The 23,146-nt window shown below is 38.9% G+C and overlaps 1 protein-coding gene across 1 annotated transcript in view; it reads left to right on the top strand.

Moving 5' to 3' along the window:
• The first annotated feature begins 1,244 nt into the window (after positions 1–1,244).
• Positions 1,245–23,146, top strand: part of DCP1A (decapping mRNA 1A) — a 56,186-nt gene continuing 34,284 nt past the window's right edge. Inside the window, exons 1-3 of the mRNA XM_036102554.2 lie at positions 1,245–1,439; positions 4,382–4,422; positions 6,823–6,950. Coding sequence (XP_035958447.1) covers positions 1,245–1,439; positions 4,382–4,422; positions 6,823–6,950 — 364 coding nt within the window. The remainder of the gene's footprint in view (positions 1,440–4,381; positions 4,423–6,822; positions 6,951–23,146) is intronic.

The following is a 23,146-nucleotide window of genomic DNA, read 5'->3' on the forward strand; positions in this document are numbered from 1 at the left end:
GGATGAAGAAAGGTAGCCACGGTGTAGAGGAAAGGACTCTGGGGGAAGGAAGGAGTCTCTGGATTCTAATACTAGGTTCCCCCACCACCCAGACTAGTATGGGACTCTGAGCCGGTGATGTCTCCACCCAGCTTCAATTAAATCATCCATCAAATGAGGATGACCACACCTTCCCTACCTCACCATTAGACTGTAAAATGAAAGAGTGCCCTTGCCTTTCTTCTCTGATGAACTCCTACTCACCCCTAAAGGTTCAATAAATACTTGCTTAATGCACAGCAAATAAATGGCACATTTCCTAATCTGCATTTATACAAGCTTCTTAGGTGATACTGCAAAGAATCTAAGACATTATATTCTTTCCATTAACAAACGGTCCTGGGATGTAAAAATCAAAAACAATACAAATATGACGGGTTTTTTTCCCTTTCAAAAATTCGATTCCATTGAGGTATCTTTTCCACATAAGAAAATGTTCTTTTAACAAGTCGAGTGGTGGTGAACAGAGTTCCCTATAGTCTCCGTGCCTTGTTTCACTCTTTAGCTAGTACCCGGCTCTTTAAAAATGTGTTAAAATGCTTAACACGTGTTTGCTAAAAGAAGGAGCTATCTTTTTAATTTAAACGCTGCACCACAAATTCACGCCTTCGCGGGCTCCTGCCAAGACTGGATGGAAGGACTTATGCAAGAGTCAGGGCAAGTAAGGAGCGACTGTGGATAGCGCAAGACACCCCTGTGCAGTTACAGGAGGGCTAGTTTGGCTTTTTCCAAAATGTTCCTTCAGAAAAAAACCACCCAATTGCTGACGTAGGTGATCTAGTGAGATCGGAGATCTGGGGTGACTTTCGGGGTGCTGCCCCTCCCCGCTTCTCTGCGCTTTCCCCCCACGACCGTGGAGCCCGCACCGGTACAGCGGGCTATTCTTCTGCGGCCCGGCTTGCAGTTGCGCAAGCCGAGGCGGCCCCGCGTCGAGCATGAGCCCGGAGAAAGCTCGCGGACAGCCTCGATCCCGCCGTCAGGACATTTTTTACCCCGAGGACAGGAAGGGCCTGCGCCCCCGCCTGCCAGCTCGGTCGCCGACGCCAACCCAGACCCTTGAACTTCAGCAACCTGACGCTCCCGGAACCCGGAGCCCGTGGGCGTGGACGCAGCGGAGCACAATAGCTGTTGTACCGCCCCGCCGCGAGGCCCAGCGGAGAGGCGGAAGTTGAAGGTGCTGACGCAGCTGGGGGAACTTTGCCTCGATGGCACCTTCCTGTCCGCGACTCCGCCCCCGCCGGAGGGGCTCGGCTCGGGAATTCAAGATGGAGTCGCTGAGTAGAGCTGGGCAGGAGATGAGCTTAGCGGCCCTGAAGCAACACGACCCCTACATCACCAGCATCGCAGACCTCACGGGCCAGGTCGCTCTGTACACCTTCTGCCCCAAGGCCAACCAGTGGGTGAGTGCGGCCAGGCCGCTGAGGTCGTCCGCCCTGCCGCCGCCTCTTAAAGGGGCCGTGCGGACTGTCCTGGGTTGGGGGCGATTCGGGAGGCCAGGGCGGCACGGAGGAGGCCAGGGACTGGAGAAGAGACTGGCCGGTCCCTGAAGGGTGTCAGGGGCGCCGGGAATTGGGGAGAGGAGCGAGAGAAGTAGGCTCAGAACGTCTGGGGGGAAAGCCGATAGAGGAGAGGATTGGAGAAGGATCAGTCCCTTGGGGTCGGGTCCGGAGACCTGGGCGATCTGCCTTCTTTGCAGACGTGTTGGGAGGATGAGAACGGTGGGGTCAGAAAGATACCTGAAAGATTGTGTTTGAATCTGTTTGGGTTATTAGATAAACTACCTGTACGTAATCTATAAAGTAAACACCCGTCCTCTCCCCTCAACAAGCACGTAATAAATAAGAGCCCCCTTCATAGAGGTCACTTGGATTTAAAGCTTGAAATCCAATTAGTTTCAATTCTTGGAAGAGAGGTGGTGGGGATAAGTCTGGCTTTTATCTTAACTACACAGTATTTCCAGAGTTTTAGAAAAGATTTCAAGGCACTTAGAGAAAGGGCTTCCATGTTAATTGGGTTCCCTTGAAACCTTTGGAAAAGAGACCCTGTAAATGTGTTTCGTACCAGCCGTGCTGCTGGTGATGTCACCTCTGAATCCTCCCTTCCGACTGAGTACTTTTTGGCTTTTTTTGCACGGGAGGGGGTCCGAAAAGTTACGTTGGGTTTGTTCTCTGACTTGTTGGCCCCTGTTTGAGAGTAACATAATTTCCAGTTTTCTAGTAATTGACCCTCCATAATTTACTCATTCAGCTTTAGGCTTTACTTTCGGCAAATAATCCGCAAATGTTTGTTGGATTAAGTTCATAAATGAGTAACATTCACATTTCAGTAAAAAAATGAAATCCTTATACTAACAAAACCCTGAAAGATTATTGTAATATGTCCTTTACGGTATAAAACAGATACGTATATTTAATCAGTAATTTTGTGAAAATCATTTGACGTTTATAAACAATTAATTCAGATGAAGAGAGCTCTCAGAATCCTCTTGCTTTATCTTCTTTCTTTCACCTCCTGGAAGAGAAGGAGGTATGGAAAGCCACAAAGGACAAAATTTTAGATTTTTTTTTTTTAGTGTAGCTGTTTTAGACATTGCCTTAGTTTGAATTGTTCTGAATAATTTTTATTTGGTCTGCATATAAATTTGTGAGATGTGAATTGCAGATAAATGGTGAAGACTTCAGAGCAGGAACTTAGGACTAACAGACTTTTATTTCTAGTTTTTCACAGACTTTGAATATTGTGGAATTTAAATTGTAGAGTCCTGCCTTAAATATGAAATAGTTCTAATGATCTGTGATCATATAACTATGAATAGATATAATAATCTGAATTGAAAAATAAGCTGCCATTTTTTGTTCATTTGGATAATGGCACATAGAGCATAACCAAAATCTTTTGTATATTTATTTTACAGTGAGTTGTAACTTTGCACAGTGTTGTGTTTGAGCAAGTTTTCTTTCACTGTGAGACCGTTGATTGCCAATTTTTTATACTAATTAACATTTGAAAGGCAAGAAAAAGCCTATGAATCTTTAGGAAGGAAAATTTTAGGATGATATTTTTAAGGTAGAGCAATACTCTTAATATGATAAATATTTTTTAAACGTTTATATCCCAACAAACCCAATTTGGAATGACTAGCATTTAAAGTTTTACAACAGTTTGTTGATTGCATTAAAATATGTAGGTTCTGGGCACCTGGGTGGCTTAGCGACTGCCTTCGGCTCAGGTCATGATCCCAGGGTCCTGGGCTTGAGCCCCCACATCGGGCTCCCTGCTCTGCGGGAAGTCTGCTTCTCCCTCTCCCACTCCCCCCTGCTTGTGTTCCCTCTCTCGCTGTCCATCTCTCTGTCAAATAAATAAATAAAATCTTTAAAAAAAAAAAAAAAGTAGGTTCTATCCAAGCTGTGAGCTGCTGTGGTTATTTGGGGTTTTTTAAAATATTGTATGTGTTTAAAACCTAAGTCCACTTGTCACAGCAAACAAAAGATGATATGAGTTGTACTTTTAATCAAGACATTTCATTTTATGCTTAAAATTTTTAATTATTTATATGTCCTATAATAATTACCTTAAGGCAGAGTATAGCTTCAGTTTTCAAGATTCTTCAACAAAGTTCTAAGAATAAAAAACTAATTGTGTTTGACAGTATTTCTTAACAAACCACAAAATTCGCTATTCATAAAAATACACCAAAATCCCCAATGATGAAACAGACTATCCTAGAACATAACATTTTCTTTCTTTTTTTTCCCTGTACTAACTTTGATAAACTTTAAAAGTGAAGGAATTGCTGTACACAGAAGCTTGGCTTTAAAATTAAAAAATCTGGATAAGACATTTTAGCTTTATAAAGGGAAAGTGGGGCGCTTCGGTGGCTCAGTTGGTTAAGCGTCGAACTCTTGGTTTAGGCTCTGGTTATGATTTCAGGGTTGTGAGAATCTGCTTGAGATTCTCTCCCTCTTCCTCCCCTTCTGCCCTTCCCGCAGGTGTGTGCGTGCTCACTCTCTCTCTGAAATAAATAGTCTTTAGAAACTGGGGGGGGGGAGCTAATTCTAAGATTTTCACCCTAAAATTTTAAAAAGAAAAATGCTGCAGATAACAGACATGTTGCTGGATTGAACATTGTATATACATTAGTATGCAACCAGAGCATAGGAAGGATACAAAAGAAACTGGTAACAGTAGTTTGTGGAGTAAGAGACTTACTTGACCTGTTCTAAAGGGACTAATTTTAAAAATAAGTAATTTTATCTTAAACATGAAGTATTACTTCTCCATTAGGACCATTTGGGGTTGGATTATAGGGAGGAAAAACTAATCAACTCATTGTCTATTATAGGAGAAGACTGATATAGAAGGGACCTTATTTGTATATCGAAGGTAAGCTTTAAAAAAATGATACATATGTATTTTTAATCTAATGGTGAACAGTGTTATATAAAGTGGTTCAGCCCTATTGTCGTTGGAACCTTTCTGCCTGACCTTCTTCATCCATTTCTGGCTGTGAGATCCAAACCAAGTTATGTCCCTTCTTTGAGCCTTCCTGTGATTCAGAATAAACAGAGCTGGAACTTACTTAGGAACCTAGCAAAACTGTCTCAAAATAGAAAACATTTTCTAGTAATGAATGAGTCTAAAACAGATGCCTTCTTCCCTCCCCTTGTATTAAACATATATAAAGAGAGAAAAGTATAATACATAAACTATATAAAATAATGTAGTTGAAAGGTCAGTCCCTCTATTCTGTACTTAACTAAATGAGTCATCTTCTTATGACTCTGGTTCTGTCCCTTTTCTGAACCCCTCCCCACAAAAAAAGTTCTGGATTGTATACAGTGTCTAGTAATGTGTCATCTTAGTTTGAGAGTCCTTTAGAAAGCCTGGATTATTCAATTGCACATTTTTTATTTTCAACTTTTCTGTGAGTTAATTATCTAAAACGTGATTGGTTTGCGAATTGCAGCTTTTGTTTTGTTAGGCAACTTTGTCTCCTAACTTGCAATTGACGGGAAAGGATAGTCATGGAGTTCCTTGGTCTTAGGATCTCCCTTAGGTCTTGCTCTGACTATGGTAGGTTCCTTCCCATGGCTTCTAAGTGTAGAGATTCAGCAGGAATTATTACTCACATCTGGTCCTCCCCACTTTTTTTTTTGTATTATGAGTTATCTTTTAAGGATTGCCTTTCTCCATTGATGGTAATTAGCAAAAATTTGTCAAATATTCCTCTAAATTTTGGCGTGCAACTTTGAGTTCTTGTCTAAAAACACTGATCTTTTTCTTCCTTTATATGTAAGTGCTTTGATATTACATAGTAACTCTAGCAGCTCATCATTCTTAGCCACTTTGTTCCCTATCCTTCATCTTTCTCCTTTAAAAAGGGGGGAGGGGGTGCCTTTACCCTTCACCTGCTTCATTGTTCTTTATTATCTCTATAATAAGCTGTAGAGACTCATCAGTTGTTGTCAGAATCTTGGTATCTATGATATTTGGAAAATATTTTCCTGGCCTTGTTGTTACAGTATAGTACATATCCACTGGTTGTAGAAAATACAAAATTTAGTATAATAAATGATTTGGCTTGATTAAATTCATGGAGGCTTACATAGTATTGATCCTAATAAAAGGAAACCAAAGAAACTCTTTGGGAAATGTGAGAACATTTTATGTACCTTGGATAAAGGTGTGCCACAATGTCAGAATATTGTTTTGCAGAGACCTTAGTGTAGAAGAAGCCTGGATTTGGAGTCTGAAAATCTAAAGCTGAATTCTGGTCACATTATTTGTGTGATTTTGGGTAAAGGCCTTAATCATTCTGAGTTTATTTCCTTATCTGTAGAGTAGGATTCTAAAATCTCTCCTGTGTACACAGAGAAATGATTGAGAAACTAGAAGTATTATATACATGTGAAGATCATGTACTAAATCACCCTGATATGAGAACCAAGAATCATGTACTGAATCACCCTGATATGAGAACCAAGGATGTTTGTTATCAGGATTCAAGGCATTTTCTCTCTAACTCAGGAGAAGTATAGAAAGACTTATTTGGTGAAAGAAAAAAATCATGATTATAATGGTGGACAGTCATTATTAAAACCAAGTCTGTACCGTGTTTAAAATAAGTGATATTTTTGTTGAGCAAATGTTTATTAAACATCTACTAGGTGTCTGTCTTGGGATATATCTGAAAAAAATGAGCCAAGACTCCCAGTTTGCATGGAGTTTACATTCTAGTGGAGAAAGACAAATATGAAAAATAAGTAAATGGTATGGAAAAAAAGAGAAGAGAGTTGGAGGTATTGAACTTGAGAGCAGGCTGGGAGCCTGAGAAAGGGTAGTTCTCCACTAAGTGTCATTGAGAAAGTGACATTTGAGGAAAAGCCTGTGAGGGGTAAGATAACTAGATTCTGGGCAAGTGGTCCAGGCAGAGGTCTTTAGGTGGAAGCATACCTGTAGGGAGAGTAATGAGCTCAGTGTGGCTGGAGCAGAAGCAAGGGAAGAGGCACAGGAGGTAAAGGCAAGGAGGGCACCTATCATCAGCCAAGGCCTTGTTGGCCTTAGTAAGGGCATTGGCCTTTACTGTGGGGAACTAAGTCCTTAGAAACTTCTGAGAAGAGGAGGGGTATGATCTGACTTGAATTTTTTGTTTACAATTTTAAGTGCCAACAATATTGTATAATGCGGTAATGTAGTTATTCTTTGAAATGGAAATAAAGAAGGAGATAACATTTCTACAAATTAAACAGTGACTACAGGTGTTTTTCTTCTGTTAAATCTAAGGTCAGCCTCACCTTACCATGGTTTTACCATTGTGAATCGACTGAATATGCACAATCTGGTTGAACCAGTGAATAAAGATTTGGAATTTCAGCTCCATGAACCATTTCTTCTATATAGAAATGCAAGCTGTGAGTATATCTGTTTTATTACGGTTCATATATTTACAGTTTAAATTGAGTGACTTTAGTTTCTATCATCACGTTATTTTTGGAGTTTCAAGTTACAGTAAAAAATATGGGAACGCCTGGGTGGCTCAGTCAGTTAAGCATCTGCCTTCAGCTCAGGTCATGATCCCAGGGTCCTGGGATGAGTCCCACATCAGGCTCCTTGCTCAGCTGGGAGCCTGCTTCCCCCTCTGCCTGCCGCTCCCCCTGCTTGTGTGCTCTCTCTGACAAATAAATAAAATCTTTAAAAATATATATATAATCTGTACTCAGGTTATAAATGAGTCTCTTAGTAAGATCGAACCTTTTAAATTGGGCTTCTAAAATTGAAACACTCTTATATACAGTAGCTTTTTATATTCTTTTAATTAAATATATCCTTCTATATAATAGCATTACATCATATTCCTGTTGTTTGTTTTACGAAAATAAGCTTCACCCTTTGTTTTGGTTGGACACTGAATTATTGGCTGCCCATGCCCCTGAGCAACAGAACTTAGTTTGAGAGGTACAGGATGGGGACCGATATTTCTGTCCACAAAGAAAGTACTATCTTTGCCCTGGTAGTGTATTTTTCAGTCTGTTTATTGAGTGTCTTCTGGGTACAAGTTCTAAGAGCTACTTTACCTTAATGTTAATGATACAGTAACCTATATAGGGCAGGCAAGCAGTTAAGGGAGCTGAGACTCAGAGGTGAGTGGCAGCTCCCCAGTTGGAGAGCAAGAATCATAACCCTTTTCTCTGCTCCCTAGTTCCAGGGTCCTTTCAGGCATGTACAGCTCTTGAGTATGGTTGCATGCAGTCCACAAAACTAGAGTGGCCCTTTGAAAAAGTTAAGATATTAATGAAAAAAAAAAAAGAAGAAGTTAAGATACTAAAAAGTATCCTCAATCCTGTGTTTCAGTAGGGTGTTGAAGGTATGAGTGTTTGAGGACAGAAGAGAGACTGTTTGTTTGGCACTGACTGTGGGTAGATCAGAACTAGTTATAGTCGTAGAGTGATCGTAACTATCATCCAAGGAGATTGCTGGAGAAATGTTACTTCTCACTTAAAAAGGAAGTTACTACAAAAAATAAAAATAAAAAAAGGAAAAGTTACTGTTTGGATTTCACTTGACTAGAAGGTAACTGGTACCAGAGGAATGTCTTTGGTGTAAGTATAAAAAGCTTTGGAAATTATGCCTCTCTTAATTCCCTGAATGAGGAATCGCAAGGTCTGTTTCAGAGCCAGAAGCCCCAAATTCTTCTCCACAGCTCACTTTTAAGTATCTAAGTGAAATAGTCTCTTGATTTTTTTTTTTTAGTGAACTGTTTGTCCAGATAATTCCTTTCTGAGATTTAATTTCTGGGGGCATATTGGAAATGCTTTTTAATACCTGTAAGTTCAGATGGATTTATTTAAACTAATGTTCACAGTAGAATTACTTCAGATGGCAGTTTTCTTTGTGCTGAAATTCTGTTGAAGGGGAAATTCTGCAGAGGAACATAGTTCCAGGTTTTTTTTAAGGGAAATTGATTTAATTCTGCTCTTTACTACCTTGAAACTTAATCTAGCTATTGCTTCTAAGAAAAGTTTGATTATTAAAGTAGTCAGGAAAGTTATCAGAGACCCATGGATTCAATTACTATTTAGCATAAACCTGATGTGAATCATAGTATTTCTTTCACAAGCAAAGGTTGCTGTGGAGTTGAAAGTGCAACATAACACAAATATAATTAAATCACGACTAACCAAAATTTAACTAATCAGAGCCTCAGTTATCTGGAAACATTTCTATAGTCCATGTGTGGAAGAAATGAAAGCAAATTATAAGAAAACAAGCTAATATTAGGTTTCATTTTGTGAGACTCTAGCAAATATCTCAAGTGTAACCTGGGGTCAGCATAAAAGTGTCAATTTTCTGTAACTTTAACCCCACTATAGTGTCATAGATTAATTTGTTGTCATGATAAGACCTGAAATCATCAGGAGTGTTTATTATGTTAATCGGAATATTCTTGAGCAGAACAGCACACTAATACATTTTATTTTAGGAAGATTTTCAACAAGAAGTTAAAACAAAGGTTTCCTTAGAACCAAGGTTGTCCAGTTTCCTGGTTAATTGAGACACTGAATCATCTTCTAAGAGGCCATACAGTTTCTGGTATTCAAGAGCACATCAGTTTGCTTTTACTGTGGGTGTATTAGAAACAGTCTACAAGAGAAGCTTGGGGAAGGTATTTAAAGGAACAGCTGTATCGGGGAGAAGTGACAAGGCAGCATAAAGTGATTCTGGGAGTGTGAGGGCCTCTCTCGAGTATGTGTTTTGTCTACCTAGTCTTAAATGTGGAAAATAGTCTTGTCAGGTCTGCAAGCTAGTGAGTTGTTAAGGGATTTGTTCTTTAAACAAAAAGTTAATTAGTGTCTGAGTGTGTATGCAGGTAATTATACCTGATTCTGTAGCTGCCCTTCTGTTGTTTTCTTGTGGGAAATACCACTAAGACAGCTGACCCATTTTGCTCACTGCACCTTCAGATCCAGCTTCTTTCACTCAAATCACTTTTTAGAGTTAATGGAATATTGAACTATAATTTTTTCTAGTTCTAATTGTTTCATTTGATTTCATTTTTTAGTTTATTTTATACACTATAAGTATATTATTTATTTATACACCTTTCCCCCCGAAGGGAAAGGTAAAATCTTACAGAGAAAATGCTTACACTAGCCAAGGGCTTAGGTTTGGTGATTCTATTTTTTGGAAGCAGTATATTTCTATACTGATCAAGGGCCTTTGGGCAGCCAGGAGACCCTTATAGGGCTGCAGTGAGGGTTGGGAAGACTGCAGATTCTGTAGTTAATTAAGCAAAAGTGTAGTTCCTAACACCTTATTTCTGACTTATATTGAGGAAACAGGAGTCCCAGAGAAGTTAAGAAACTTGCTCAGGAATCACAAAGGTTGTAAGTGACATAGGCAGAATTCAAATCTTCGAAGCCCGTGTTCTTTCTACTAGGCTGCCACAGTAAAATTACTTACTTCATCAATCCACATTCTAGCGTGAGGCTGACCCGTACTACTCTGCGATATTGGAAATGCTCTGTATCAGTCCCATCCCAAAGAGCAGCTACATGTGACCGTTGAGCACTCAAAGTGTGGCTAGTGCAACCAAGAAATTTTCTTTTCTTTTTTAGTTTATTTAATTTAATTAGTTTGCATTTTAAGTAGCCATATGTGGCTAGTGGCTACCATATTGGACAGCAGAAGTCTAAAGTATGAACCCCTGCTCACACACTCCCTTTTGTTGTGCCATACCTGAATTGAACAAGCACTAGGGTAGGGGAGCTTTGGATTCGATTTTTAGGCCTTTCATTTAGTCATTCTTTTTTAAAATTTATAAATGATTTCTAGATACAAAAGCTGCAGAAGATATCCCTGAGGGGGGCTTTGCCATGGTAACACTCTTTTGGCATGCAATTTAATTTTCAGAAAAGAATTCTATTCTAGGCTTTGCCATTTTCGGGCTGTAACCTTGGATAAATCACGTAAACCACTGATCTGACCTACTTATCTTAAAAGGGCATCATATACATGAAGGTATTTTGTCAGGCACTTACAAATATAAAATATTACAGACTGTGTCTCCATCGTGGACCCAAGCCAAATTATCTTTGTAGTGAGAGAGTCATGAGGATTTTAATATTATCCAGGTTCTCTTATAACACAGGCTCATAGTGTCCTTCCTGTCCCTTCTGACTAGCACCATGACAAGCTGGAGACTCTGTTTATCTTTATAGATACTATTTTCAGATGTTATAGGGGCCATTACTGGGCAGCCTGAGGTATGATAAGTTGAAAATATATACATGTTAAAAATGAGAAATCTTACAGTGTACAGATTTTTTTAAAACTCTCAACAGCAGCAGTTCTGATCAGTGAGTGGGTCATGGTGTTTATTTTGAGCATATACTGGAATACATAGCACCCTCCCAGCTAAAACTTTGTATTAATGTAATGATGTTTAATTTGTGGACACCTCTCCCTAAAAAACATTGATGAAAGTTTTAATTTTATCTTTGATTAGTTGAAGAAACAGTTTTTTTGCTGTTTAAACATAGGTATTGCTATCAATCTGCTGATCTTCTGTTTCCATTTGTAAAGAAAATCCATTCTACTCACTGCCTTATAAAATCATTCTTGGGAGACTGTGAACTTCTAGGACTTCTATGGCATAGGCACATCAAAGAAAATAATCCTTCAACCCCTGTCCAGCAATGTCATGACAGGAAATCTTTCTCCTACGAACATTTAGAAATGCTGTATAAAATACTAAATGCATAGCTTAGCCAAAAAGAGAATAGGGGACATTTCAGTGGGCCAACATCAGAGTGAAGGCTGAAAGTGGAAGTGAGAAGCTTATAAACCAGCGCTGGCTGCCAGCTGTCAGGGGTTCTTAGGTATGGAGCTCTCCTTCATATAAGAGTCCCATGACAATTACATGGAGTCAGGAGACAGGGCCTTGAGCTCTCACGGCTGGAGAGGTTGAGCTGAGACACCCATACATACATACAGCCAGGTCCCCTAATGAGCTCCATATGAATTAATTAGAAAAATATCAGCCCACCAACCGAGGAGAAGGACAAGGCAAGCTTATCTATCTCAGTGTGGGCTCTGGGTAACAGGGAAAGTGTTTCCCCTGAATAATTGTAACCATGAGCTTTCTCATACGGATTTGGAGTTCAGGTTGTACCATTCACTTGGTAAAATTTCTTACCCAGGCCAAAATATTAACATAAAGATTGCTTCTCAGCTGGTGAGTACTCTAGGACACCTGGCAAAAGCAAATGCAAAATCCTTCTGGAGAGACACCCAGATTGCCCAGGGATCTCATCGACAAGCCTCATGGTCCAAAATTACTAAATATACAAGGAAATAATTCACACTCAGTGAAAGGTAGAATACAACAAACAGCAGGATTAGCCAGCCCTTCCCCAAAATTTTAGTTAATGAAATGATCAGATAGAGACTTTAATGGATGTAAATGTCAGATGTAGATTATTTAAAAAGTGACAGATTTGAAAAATAACAAAGTTGAATTTCTAGAAATTAAAATTTTAATTATTATTGAAATAAACTCTCTACTGGACTCAGCAGTTAATTTGTAACAACAGAAAGGAGAATTGGGGAACTGGAAGAGACATCTGAGGGAATTACCCAGAATTCATCCAAGAAAGGAAAGGAAATGGAAAATATGGCCAGGAGGATAGAATTGGAAAGTCTAACACATAACAGAGAAGAATTTCAGAAAGATAAAATAGATTTGAGAGAGACTATTTGAAGAGATTATAACTAAGAATTTTCTAGAATATTCAAAAGTCATAAATCTCAGATATAGGCAGTAGAATAAGACACCAGGCATAATAAGTAGAAAGAAATAACACAAAGAGACAGAAGCAACCAAAGGCTACTTGAGATTGATTATTTACAAAGAGCACCAGTTAGACTGCCAGCATATTTAGTTGCAGCTACTGAGTTTGGAAGACAAAGGAATAAGAGTACTGAGGAAAAAACAACCCATACTTCAGTAATTCAGGAGAACAAAATAAAGACATTTTTCAACAAAAACAGAGCTTTTGCCTTTAGCGGCCCCTTGCTGTAGGTGCTTCTAAAGCAGCGCTGTCCAGTACAGTAGCCACTAGGCACATGTGGCTGTTGAGCTCTTGAAATGCTCCTAAAGCAACTGAATTCTTAATTGTATTTAATTTGGCTCAGAAATAAGAAAATTGTGGGGTGGGGCGCCTGGGTGGCTCAGATGGTTAAGCATCTGCCTTCGGCTCAGGTCATGATCCCAGGGTCCTGGGATCGAGCCCCACATCAGGTTCCTGGCTCTGTGGGGAGCCTGCTTCTCCCTCTCCCTCTGCCTCTCCCCCTGCTCATACTCTCTATTTCTGTGTCTCAAATGAATAAATAAAATCTTTAAAAAAAAAAAAATTGTGGGATGCCTGGGTTGTTCAGTCGGTTAAGCAGCCGACTTGATCTCAGCTCGGGTCTTGATCTCAGGGTTCTGAGTTCAAGCTCCGCATTGGACTCCACACTGGGCGTGGAGGCTCCTTAAAGGAAAAAAAGAAGAAAATTGAGCACAGAAGAAAGAAATGAACTTTACAAACTAATGAACAAAGTAAAGGAAGTAAATCAAAATAAGCATGGACTATATAAGACAGTGAAATGACTAGTTAAAAAGGTGAAGCAAAAATACTAGACACCAAGAGCATCAGGTGCTCTTCAGACCTAAAGCATCCCACAACTGGGGTGAGAAGAGATAAATTGATTAACCATAGATTTAAATCAATCTGTGTGTGTTCAAATGATTCAGGATAACCACTGCAAAACAAACATAGGGGTCTTTTAAACCAGTACAAACCAGGGTGGGAAAAAAGTGAATGAACACCACGGGAAATAGAAAGCCCAACATAAAATGGCAGGAATAAAGAAGTCAATAACTAGAACAAAATGTTAAGTGTACTAAAATTGCCAGTTAAAAGAGATTCTGGACTGGATGAAGATACAGAATTTGTGAATAATGTTTTCAAAAAACTTAAAACTCAAAAACCTGGAAAGATTGAAAGTAAAGAGATAGAATGCAGCGTGTCAGGCAACTGTTAACCAAACAAGGCTGCCGTAGCTGTTAGTCACACTTGATAGATTTCAGGTGAAAGACATCGGGGTGAAAGTTGCCGCATAATGATAAGAGGAATGAATTACCTAGAAGATAAAATTATTCCAAACTAGTACATACCTAGTATATGTCAGAAATACATATCAAAAGTTAAAAACTCCAATCATCATGGGAGATTTTAACAGGCCACCTCAGTAAGTGACAGATAAAGCAGTTGATTATGAGATATTTAAACAGTATAGTTAAATTTGGTCTAATGAGCATATAAAGAGCCCTGCTTCCAGCAGTTTGAGAATTTGCATTTTTTTTCAAATACGTACTAGAATTTTACAAAAATTACCATATGTAGGCCTCCCAGCCCAAGAAGTTAAGAAAAAAGAGAAATCTGGGTTAAGTTGAAGGAAAATACAGATGAGTAGCAATTAACTGCAGAACATAGAAATTGCAGTAGAACAACAGAACACAATCAACAACAAAAACTCCCATATGACCTGATTGATCCAACAACAACAAAAGGGGAGGAGCATAATGGGCAATATTAGGAATAATGTATATATTTTTTATGTATTGCAACTAAATATAGGGAATACACATTTTTTAAAAACAAATCACTATGAAGAACTTTTTGCCTATACATTTAAAACTTAGATTATATATACAGTTTCCGAGGAAAAAAACATAGTATAACAAAACTTCTTCAGGAATAAATATATCTGAATACACTCACAAACAATAAAATGTTGGGTCAGTAGTTTAAAATCTTTCCCATCACATCTAAAGAAAATGCTAAGAGGAATGTCCTATTCAGAAAATGGTATCAGGACAGTTATTCTCCATATAGAGACTGGCCTCTGAAGAAGCAGATGTAGGATCTCTACATTTCTGACTTTATCACAGGACACTTATCTCCGCAGGGACTTGTGCAGTGAGGAGATCATGCTTCTATTATCCACTATTCATTCTTTGAGCAAGCATTTGACAAGCACCTGCTACAAGCAACGTACCTTACTAAGTATGTTTCTCCTAGAAGGTGCTTTCCCTTTGATTTCTACTTCTGTGGGCACCTCTTTATGACTTAATTCTAAAATGCCCCAAGAATATTCTGTAAAGGGTTTTTTTCGGTTTTGGTTTTTTTGGGGTGGGCAGCAAAGCAAAGTTGATTGAGCACTGTGTACAGTGTTAGTACAAAGCTCCCGAAGAGGGTGGGGACCTGAGAGGGTTGCTTCTGTAAAGGGTTCTTTTTAAAAAAAAAAAAAAAAAGATTTTATTTATTTATTTGACAGAGACACAGCGAGAGAGGGAACACAAGCAGGGGGAGTGGGAGAGGGAGAAGCAGGCTTCCCGCCGAGCAGGGAGCCCAATGCGTGGCTCGATCCCAGGACCCTGGGATCATGACCTGAGCCGAAGGCAGACGCTTAACGACTGAGCCACCCAGGCGCCCCTCTGTAAAGGGTTCTGAGCAGGTTTTTTTAATCCAAAATTTGGTACATGAATCAAAAAAGTAAAACCAAGCAAAACTGGTTTTTCTCTTTGTTACAGCTAGGCAGTCTACATTGTAACTTGGTTAATTGAAAATATTAAAGTAAAGGTTTATGGTCCCATTAAGCTCTCTAAAGTAAATTCTGGCATTTAATGATTTCCTTTTGCAAAAACTATTTCAGTATTGTCTTTTACATTGTTTTTAAACAAACAGTCTGATTAACTCAGACGTACATCTTATTCAGTGATATTTATTGAACATCTGTCATTTACCAAGTACTCTACCAAGCACTATACCATTTTGATAAAACTGTTGTGTACTTTTAAAGAATTTTAGTTATCTCTTTAGTCCTGAGGTTCTGTTGTATTTTCTTAGAGAATTATAAGCAGAAGTCATTAAATTATGTTAGAACTTTTAGTGTCAGAACTCTGCCTTTCTGGTAAGGGTGAAGATTCTTAATGAAATATGTTACTATTTAATCCCAGTGCTATGAATATTTATTCCTAAAACAGCTCTGTTAATTAATGATAAAAATTAATTATTTAAGATTTATGATTAGAAAATTATCAGCTGTAAATACAAATGATTAGGCCAGTACTAGTGAAAATCTGATCCACCAGAGAGACTGGGGGGGTATTTACATTGTTGGTTTTTTTTCTTCTCCTGATCATTTTTAGCAGCAACACTGATCCATTAATTAGAAGGAGTATACAGTCTAGATTTTCTTTTCTCAGACCTAACTTTATTCCCTCCTTAGACCAGTGTGTGATTGTGGTTTTAGCCAAAAAAATAACATTATTTTACTTTATGTGCACATTAGACTTGGCTTTTTTTTTTTTTTTTACTGAAAGAAACAAGGACAATTGTTATATTTCCTCCATCCAGCACCTTAAGGCATAGATCTCCCAATGAATACCACTTTTCGTATTTTCAAATGTTTTCTATAACCCCAAAGTACTTTTGACAAAATGAACAAAGTGTGTTGCCCTATAACCTGCTTAACAACAACAAATCACTGTAACAAGCAATTGAAAATAAAAATATAATTACTATTTAATGTTTTTAAGAACTTACCTCCAAAAGCCTGTGAGAAGTACCCCTTTGTTTCCGCTTCACTTACAACTTTTCCTTTATATCGGGCATCAGTCTCTTGATAGAGAACATTTTTAATTAAAATTAGATCACTAGAAAAGGCAGGGTGATTCATTTCCATAGTGTTGAAAATGCAGCTGCCAAATGGAAAGTTTTAGTAGAAGAAATACTGTAGTTTTTTTTGTCTCTGCTTGCCCTTTCTCAGTTCAAGGGCAAGACTCAGAACAGTAGAGATGGTAGGTGGCTATTGGCATTTGCACAAATCTTCAGACTTAAAGCACAGTGCAGGAAATGTCCTTGCAAGAGAAGTTTACAATTTGTCAAGTCAAAAAATGTGACTTCTACCTCCAAAGTAAAAGAGGAATTTATAAACAATTTTAGAAGCTCCACAGTCCATTCTCTGTGATCTTTGAATTCAGCACGGTGCTTCTTGACCAGCCTGGAGAAAGACAGTCTTCCACCATCAGCAGCAGCACCACTATGGTTGGTGTGACTCTGTTATCAGGGAAGGAGAAAGGATCTGTGGCAACTGCATTAATCTGGCCTTCTGGACAAAGATAAGGAAAGAGCCTTGCTGTTGCCACGTTAGTAGACTGAAGAGGTAAAAACACCATGAAAACAAAGAGTGACTTAGACTCCAGGACTGACCTGGTGGTGCTGTCAGGTCACAAGTTTCAAATGTCTGTATGGCTTTCTATCTATCGTAGGCCACTGTTGAGTCTTCTAGGAGACCTCTAGTGGAGCCTCTACCCAGGTACCTTCTGGTTAACTTTGTTCCTAAGTCCATGAACATTTCCAGATTTCCAAAGGAGATTCTTTCCAGTGTGTCTCACTAAGTACTGGCTTTTTTCCCCCCTAAAATAGTGTTGTCAGGTAAAAAGCAGTTTTAACTTTTTTGTGTGTATGTGGTGTTATCCTAATTGTAAATGTTTTAAAAGTTAACAGTGCATGCACCATTTATCTCTTTTAAATAATTGTTTTCTCTTTTGAGAACTCACAAAGGAAAGCAACCATTACTTTATAGCTAAGTGGCAGAAATGTGTTCTTAGTATGTATGTATATGGGTTTTCATCTTGTGTTTACAAAGTGAAGTTCACTGTGGAGGTAAAAATTAAAACAGAGTAGCCACTAGTCCAAGAAGATTTGAAGCCACTCTGGAGTGGGCGGAAGAAACCTTAAGACTGAGCCCTTGGCGTTCAATCCCCTGGAGGATCCAGGCAGCTCTGAGCTACTTACAGAGTCACTACTTCAGGCATGCACAGCATTTTTTTTTTTTTTATTAAAAGAAAGGCAAGGGATAAGCATTTGCTACCAACATTTAAAAATAAGGATATTTTACACACACACACACACACACACACACCCCCCCACACGGATTTCTAGCTGTCCTTCTTGTGAAGGCCACACAGCACCTGCATCCCTGCAAGCACTGGGAGTCAGCAGGAGCTCTGGGTGGGGCATGTGCACCACAGCCTCTCAGATCCCACTACACCCTGGTTTGGGTGATGCTCGTGGACATTTGCCTTATAGCCCTGGTTTGGATGATCTCTTAGTAAAATGGTAGAAAAATATGTAGCAGAGAAGTTAATTAGGGAAAGGAGAGAAAAGAAGGTCCCCCTTTTCCTACACCACTATCTGAGCTATTTCCCAAAGCCCTACGTGTAGATTTTGGGGAGCCCACAAGATTCCGTGGAGGCCAGGGACCATGCTTCCCACCCTTTATTGTCCCTTATGATACATAAAAATGATCATTTCTGTGTGGGACGCTGGGATGGATAGACCACTGGGGATGGACAGGTCCAGCATTTGGCATACCCATAATCACTTGCAGCACACACCTAGGAGAGACTCTGCCATAAGGAGTGGTGAGTACTGTGTGGCAATCATGGCAACCAGCCCTAGCAGCACACGTAAAACCCTAGTGTGACTCTCTGTTTTATTTGGGGTGCCCATTATTTAAGAATAGAAAGTTTGTAATTAGGAATGAACAGTTGTGATATTCTTGGGTTTATTTTCGTAATTTCACTCCAAAAATTCAATGATCATTTCATGTGTCTGAATCCTATACTAAAACTACAGTGTTAAAAGGGACTGTGGAAGCGGTATTGCCGGTAAATAGTTTCAGACTTGATTTAATTTAGAGAAGGGTACCAAATTTTAAAATAATAAACCAGCGAGCTTGCAGAATAGCAGTTTAAAATGTCCTGGCCTATGTCTTTTAATCAGTGTTCAATAAATAGACATTGCAATTTAAATTTTAGAAAGTGTATTCTTTCTCTACCGTGTTAGTGTTCATTGGTGTTTTAAGCTGTGTGTTTTGGCCAGAATAGATGTGCTGCTGAGGTAACTGAATCACATTTACCAGCCATTTGTACAGATTCGTGGAGTTTCCTTGCCTGCCTGTTTGCCACCTACCATAATCTCCTATCAGAATCCTAGGTCGGGCAGGCTTTGGCTCCATACCCTTTTTCCTGTATGTGTGTGTTCTACTTTCCACTCCAGAGCCTTTTTCTTCTTTCTCTTTCCAAACCTTTCAATGTTGACATGGAGCCATCAGGCTTATTCTTGTCTTAAAGGAAATGATCTGTCCAGGCAGGGGCATTTGCTTTTTCACTAGCCAGGGCAGGTGTTTATATAATCTATTCCATTTTTACATTACTTTTATAATCAGAAGGATTTTCCCTATGTCCAGAATAAATGTTTTTGGCTGTATTCAAAGCACATTTTCTTGTTTTTCTTTCCCGGTGTAGGGCATCTTTGTCAGTCTCATCTTTAGAAATTTTATAATTCTTAACATCATTGCCAAAAAGCTTATATCGAAGCCCCTTTTCTGCTTGGCACCATACTGAGAAAATCTCCAACCTCCTCAGATCCTTCTAGAAAGTAGGTCAGATCTAAATAATAAATGAATCAAAAAGACAACATGTGCATGAGAGTGATTCCCAGCTCTGTTTTTGTGACATTTCACAGCATCTCAAGAAGTCTCAAGGGATTTTACAAAGGCTCCAAATTAATTTGGGTTTTCTTGATCTTCTGTGTGCCATACACCATTCCAGATGAGAAGCAGCGTGAGGTGTAACAGCAAATCATGTTAGGCTGCTAGATCTTCAAACAGGGCTCTGGGGAAATGGAAAACTCTTGCCCCTCAGCTTTTTCAAAATTCTCAATATTAAATGACCTAATACCTTTAATCTTTGTCAGTCTCGTTTTTCACACTTTCAAAAGATGCCATCATTTAAAAAGCAAAGGAAACATTTAATTTTGGATATTCTTTTCTGAATTTTTGTATTTTTCATGGAAGTACAACCTTAAGGTAATCAAATGCCCTACCACACCACCTAACTCGTCAGTGACTTGCCTGGACAGCACGACTTACTTGGGACAGCTATTAGCAGCCACACTATGTGGTGGGGGTCCAGTAACTAAACAGTTTGCTTTCATCTTGAGAAAAGTCATTTACAAATCAGGATGCCATCATTATGTGCACAATAATACTGTATTGTCAAATCCTTAAATCCTCTGTGCTATAGTTAATAAAGGAAAATTATTTCAGGATGTTTCAGCAAATGAATGTGTTGGGCCATAGAGTGGAAGTTCTCTTGAGGGAAGAATACTTGGCTTTGGCTTGAAGACAGGGCCTCCGTGATCTTAGCCATCTGGGAACTTGTCTGTCTTTCCTCACTGGTGACAGTGACAGGCTTAGGGGCAGCTCCCAGGGCCTCCTTGCCAGTTGCATGCACTGAGCATTTGATATGTTGGCAGACAGAGCTGATTCTTGGATGCGTGTCTGAACCTCTACAGGTCTGCTTTTGGCAGAATCGAGTGTGACTCTTATCCTTTACCCATTAAGCTATCGTTATGGCTTCCTTATCTTTATTTCTTCTGCAAACATGCCTTTGTAAGTGTTTGGCTCTTTTTTGGCAGTTTATTTGATAATGTACAAGAGTGGAAGGCATGTGTCTTATTTCTAAATTATAGTGTATTTCTTCAAAGGAAAAGGGGAGGATGTAAGTGAAGTATTGTCAACATAAGTTGACGGCTCTGTTGGGCTTAGTTTGATTATCAATATGAAATTCTTTCTTAAGAGCTGGGTTTGCAACCCCCTATGAAAACATTACTAAATGCCCCTGTTTAGCCCAGAAAATGTTGTGTGTTCTTCTCTGAGCCTGATGTACTTAGTGCGTACCATAAACTTTCTCATCACTGTAAGTTGTAGAGGTGTGTCCATTAGAGGAAAACTGGAATCTTGTATTCAGACTCTTGTGTTTTGTATGTTCTTTAGCCAGAGTTGAAAGAGGCATATTTAAAGAAAGATGGTTGTGTTTAATTGCCATATATGGAGTCTTTTCAGAGCCCAATCTGATTTACTCTATGTAGGAGCAATCCTTAGCTGAAAGGAATAGGAACATAACTAAGACCCTGCAGAAGATAATGTTTAATAAATATCTCCTCCGTAACAAAGCCTCCTCTGTGTTCCTTGTCAAAGGGCTGTCAAAGCTAAATTCAGTCTATTTACGTATACCGTGTGAGATATTCCAAAATTACTTGTTTCTCATTAGACATTGATTCTGTTTGAAACATTGGTGGTGTTTTGAAGTTCTGTGAATGGAAGAGGGGCTGTGAACCTGGATCCAAACATGGAAAACTCTTCACAGCAGGCTGAATGACCACTCAGAAAGCAGAAGCCAGCCTGGGTGCCTGGTGGTAGTGTGCACAGTCACCTGCAGGACACATAACCAGACATGGAACCCAACAGTCAAGGACAGTTTTAGTGAAACCGGAGGGTTTCTCCACCAGAGAAGTCCCCTTATGAACAGGGTAGGAAAAAAATTCACGTTCATCATCTTCGTTCATAAAATGAAGCTAATTCACTAACTCTGTATATCGATGCTTTCACTCCCTCTACAATGACAATTGAAAAAATCCAGTTAAACTTTTATTTCCATCAAAAAGGGAACTTTAAAGTTGTGATTGGCCCTGAAGTTTTTTGTAGAATAAAATGACCTTAATTCAGAGTGAAACAAAATATTTGCCATTAAAATAGCTTTTATTGTACACTGAGAACTTTAAGACATAATGAAAGAAACTGAAGAAAACACAAATAAATGAAAAAATACTCCATGCTCCTGGATTGGAAGAATTAATGCTGGTAAAATGTCTGTACCACCTAAAGCAATCTACAGATTGAGTACAATTTGTATCAAAATTGCCATGACATTTTTCACAGAAATAGAACAAACAGTCCTAAAATTCGTATGGAACCACAAAAGAGCCCCTCAAAGCATACTTGAGAAAGAAAAAAAAGCTAGAGGTATCACAATCTCAGATTTCAAGATATACTACGGAGCTTTAGTAGCCAAAACAGTATGGTTACTGGCACAAAAATAGACACATAGATCAATGGAACAGAATAGAGTGCCAAGCAATAAACTCACAGGTATATGGTCAAGTTAATTTACAACAGGGGAGCCAAGAATATACCATAGGGAAGAGACAGTCTCTTCAATAAATGATGTTGGGGAAACTGGACAGCTACATGCAAAAGAATGAAAATGGGCTACTATCTTATCATACAAAAATAAATTCAAAATAGATTAAAGACTTTAATGTAAGACCTGATAACCATGAAACTCCTAGAAGAAAACATAGATAGTGAGCTCCTGGACATTGGTTTTGGCAGTGATTTTTTGGATTTGACACCAAAAGCAAAAGTAGCGAGAGCAAAAATAAACAAGTGAGACTATATCAAACTAAAAAGCTTCTGCACAACAGAGGAAGCCATCAACAAAATGGAAAGGCCCTACCAAATGGGAGATAATGTTTGCAAGTCATATATCTAATATGGGGCTAATATCCAAATTATATAAAGAACTCTTACAATTAATAACAAAAGAACAAATAATCTGATTTAAAGTGGGCAGAGGTTCTCAATAGACATCTTTCCAAAGAAGACATACAGATGGCCAACAGGTACATGAAAAGATGCTCAACATCACTAATATCAGGGAAATACAAATTAAAACCACAGTGAGATATCACCTCATATATGTTAGAATGGCTGTTATCAAAAAGACAAGAAAGAACAAGTGTTGGTGACAATGTGGGGAAAAGTAAACCCTCATGCACTGTTGCTGGGACTGTAAATTGTTGCATCAACTATGGAAAACAGTATGGAGTTTCCTCAAAAAATTAAAAATGGAACCGCCATGTGATCTGGCAATTCTACTTTGGGGTATTTATCTGAAAAAAAAAATGAAAACACTAATTTGAAGAGATATATGCACCCCCATGTTTATTGTAGCATTATTTACAACAGCCAGAATATGTATACACAAGAGTCCATCAATGGATGAATTGATAAAGAAAATGTATATATACAGAATGCAATATTATGCAGCCATAAAAAAGAATGAATTCTTAACCTTTTGCAATAACATGGATGCACCTTGAGGCATTATGCTAAATAAAATAGAAAAAGATAAATGGGGGTGCTTGGGTGGCCCAGTCGGTTAAGCGTCTGCCTTCGGCTTAGGTCATGAGCCCAGGGTCCTGGGATTGAGCCCTGCATCGGGCTCCTTGCTCTGCAGGGAGCCTGCTTCTCCTTCTCCTACCTGCTTGTACTCTCTCACTATCTCCCCTTCTCTCTCTCTCAAATAAATAAACAAAATCTTTAAAAAGAAAAAGATAAATGCTTTATGATCTTACTTATATGTGGAATCTTTTTTTTTTTAGATTTATTTATTTATTTATTTTTAGAGTGAGGGAGAGGGGGAGAGAATCCTTAGCAGACTCAGCACTGAGCACGGAGCCCAACACGGGCCTCCATCCCACAACCCTGAGATGACAACCTGAGCCGAAACCAAGAGTTGGACACTTAACCAACTGTGCCACTCAGGTGCCCCAATATATGTGGAATCTTTAAGCAAAAAAACCCAAAA

The sequence above is a fragment of the Halichoerus grypus genome, chromosome 1, assembly GCF_964656455.1.
Source record: "Halichoerus grypus chromosome 1, mHalGry1.hap1.1, whole genome shotgun sequence".
In the NCBI taxonomy this organism is placed as follows: domain Eukaryota; kingdom Metazoa; phylum Chordata; class Mammalia; order Carnivora; family Phocidae; genus Halichoerus; species Halichoerus grypus.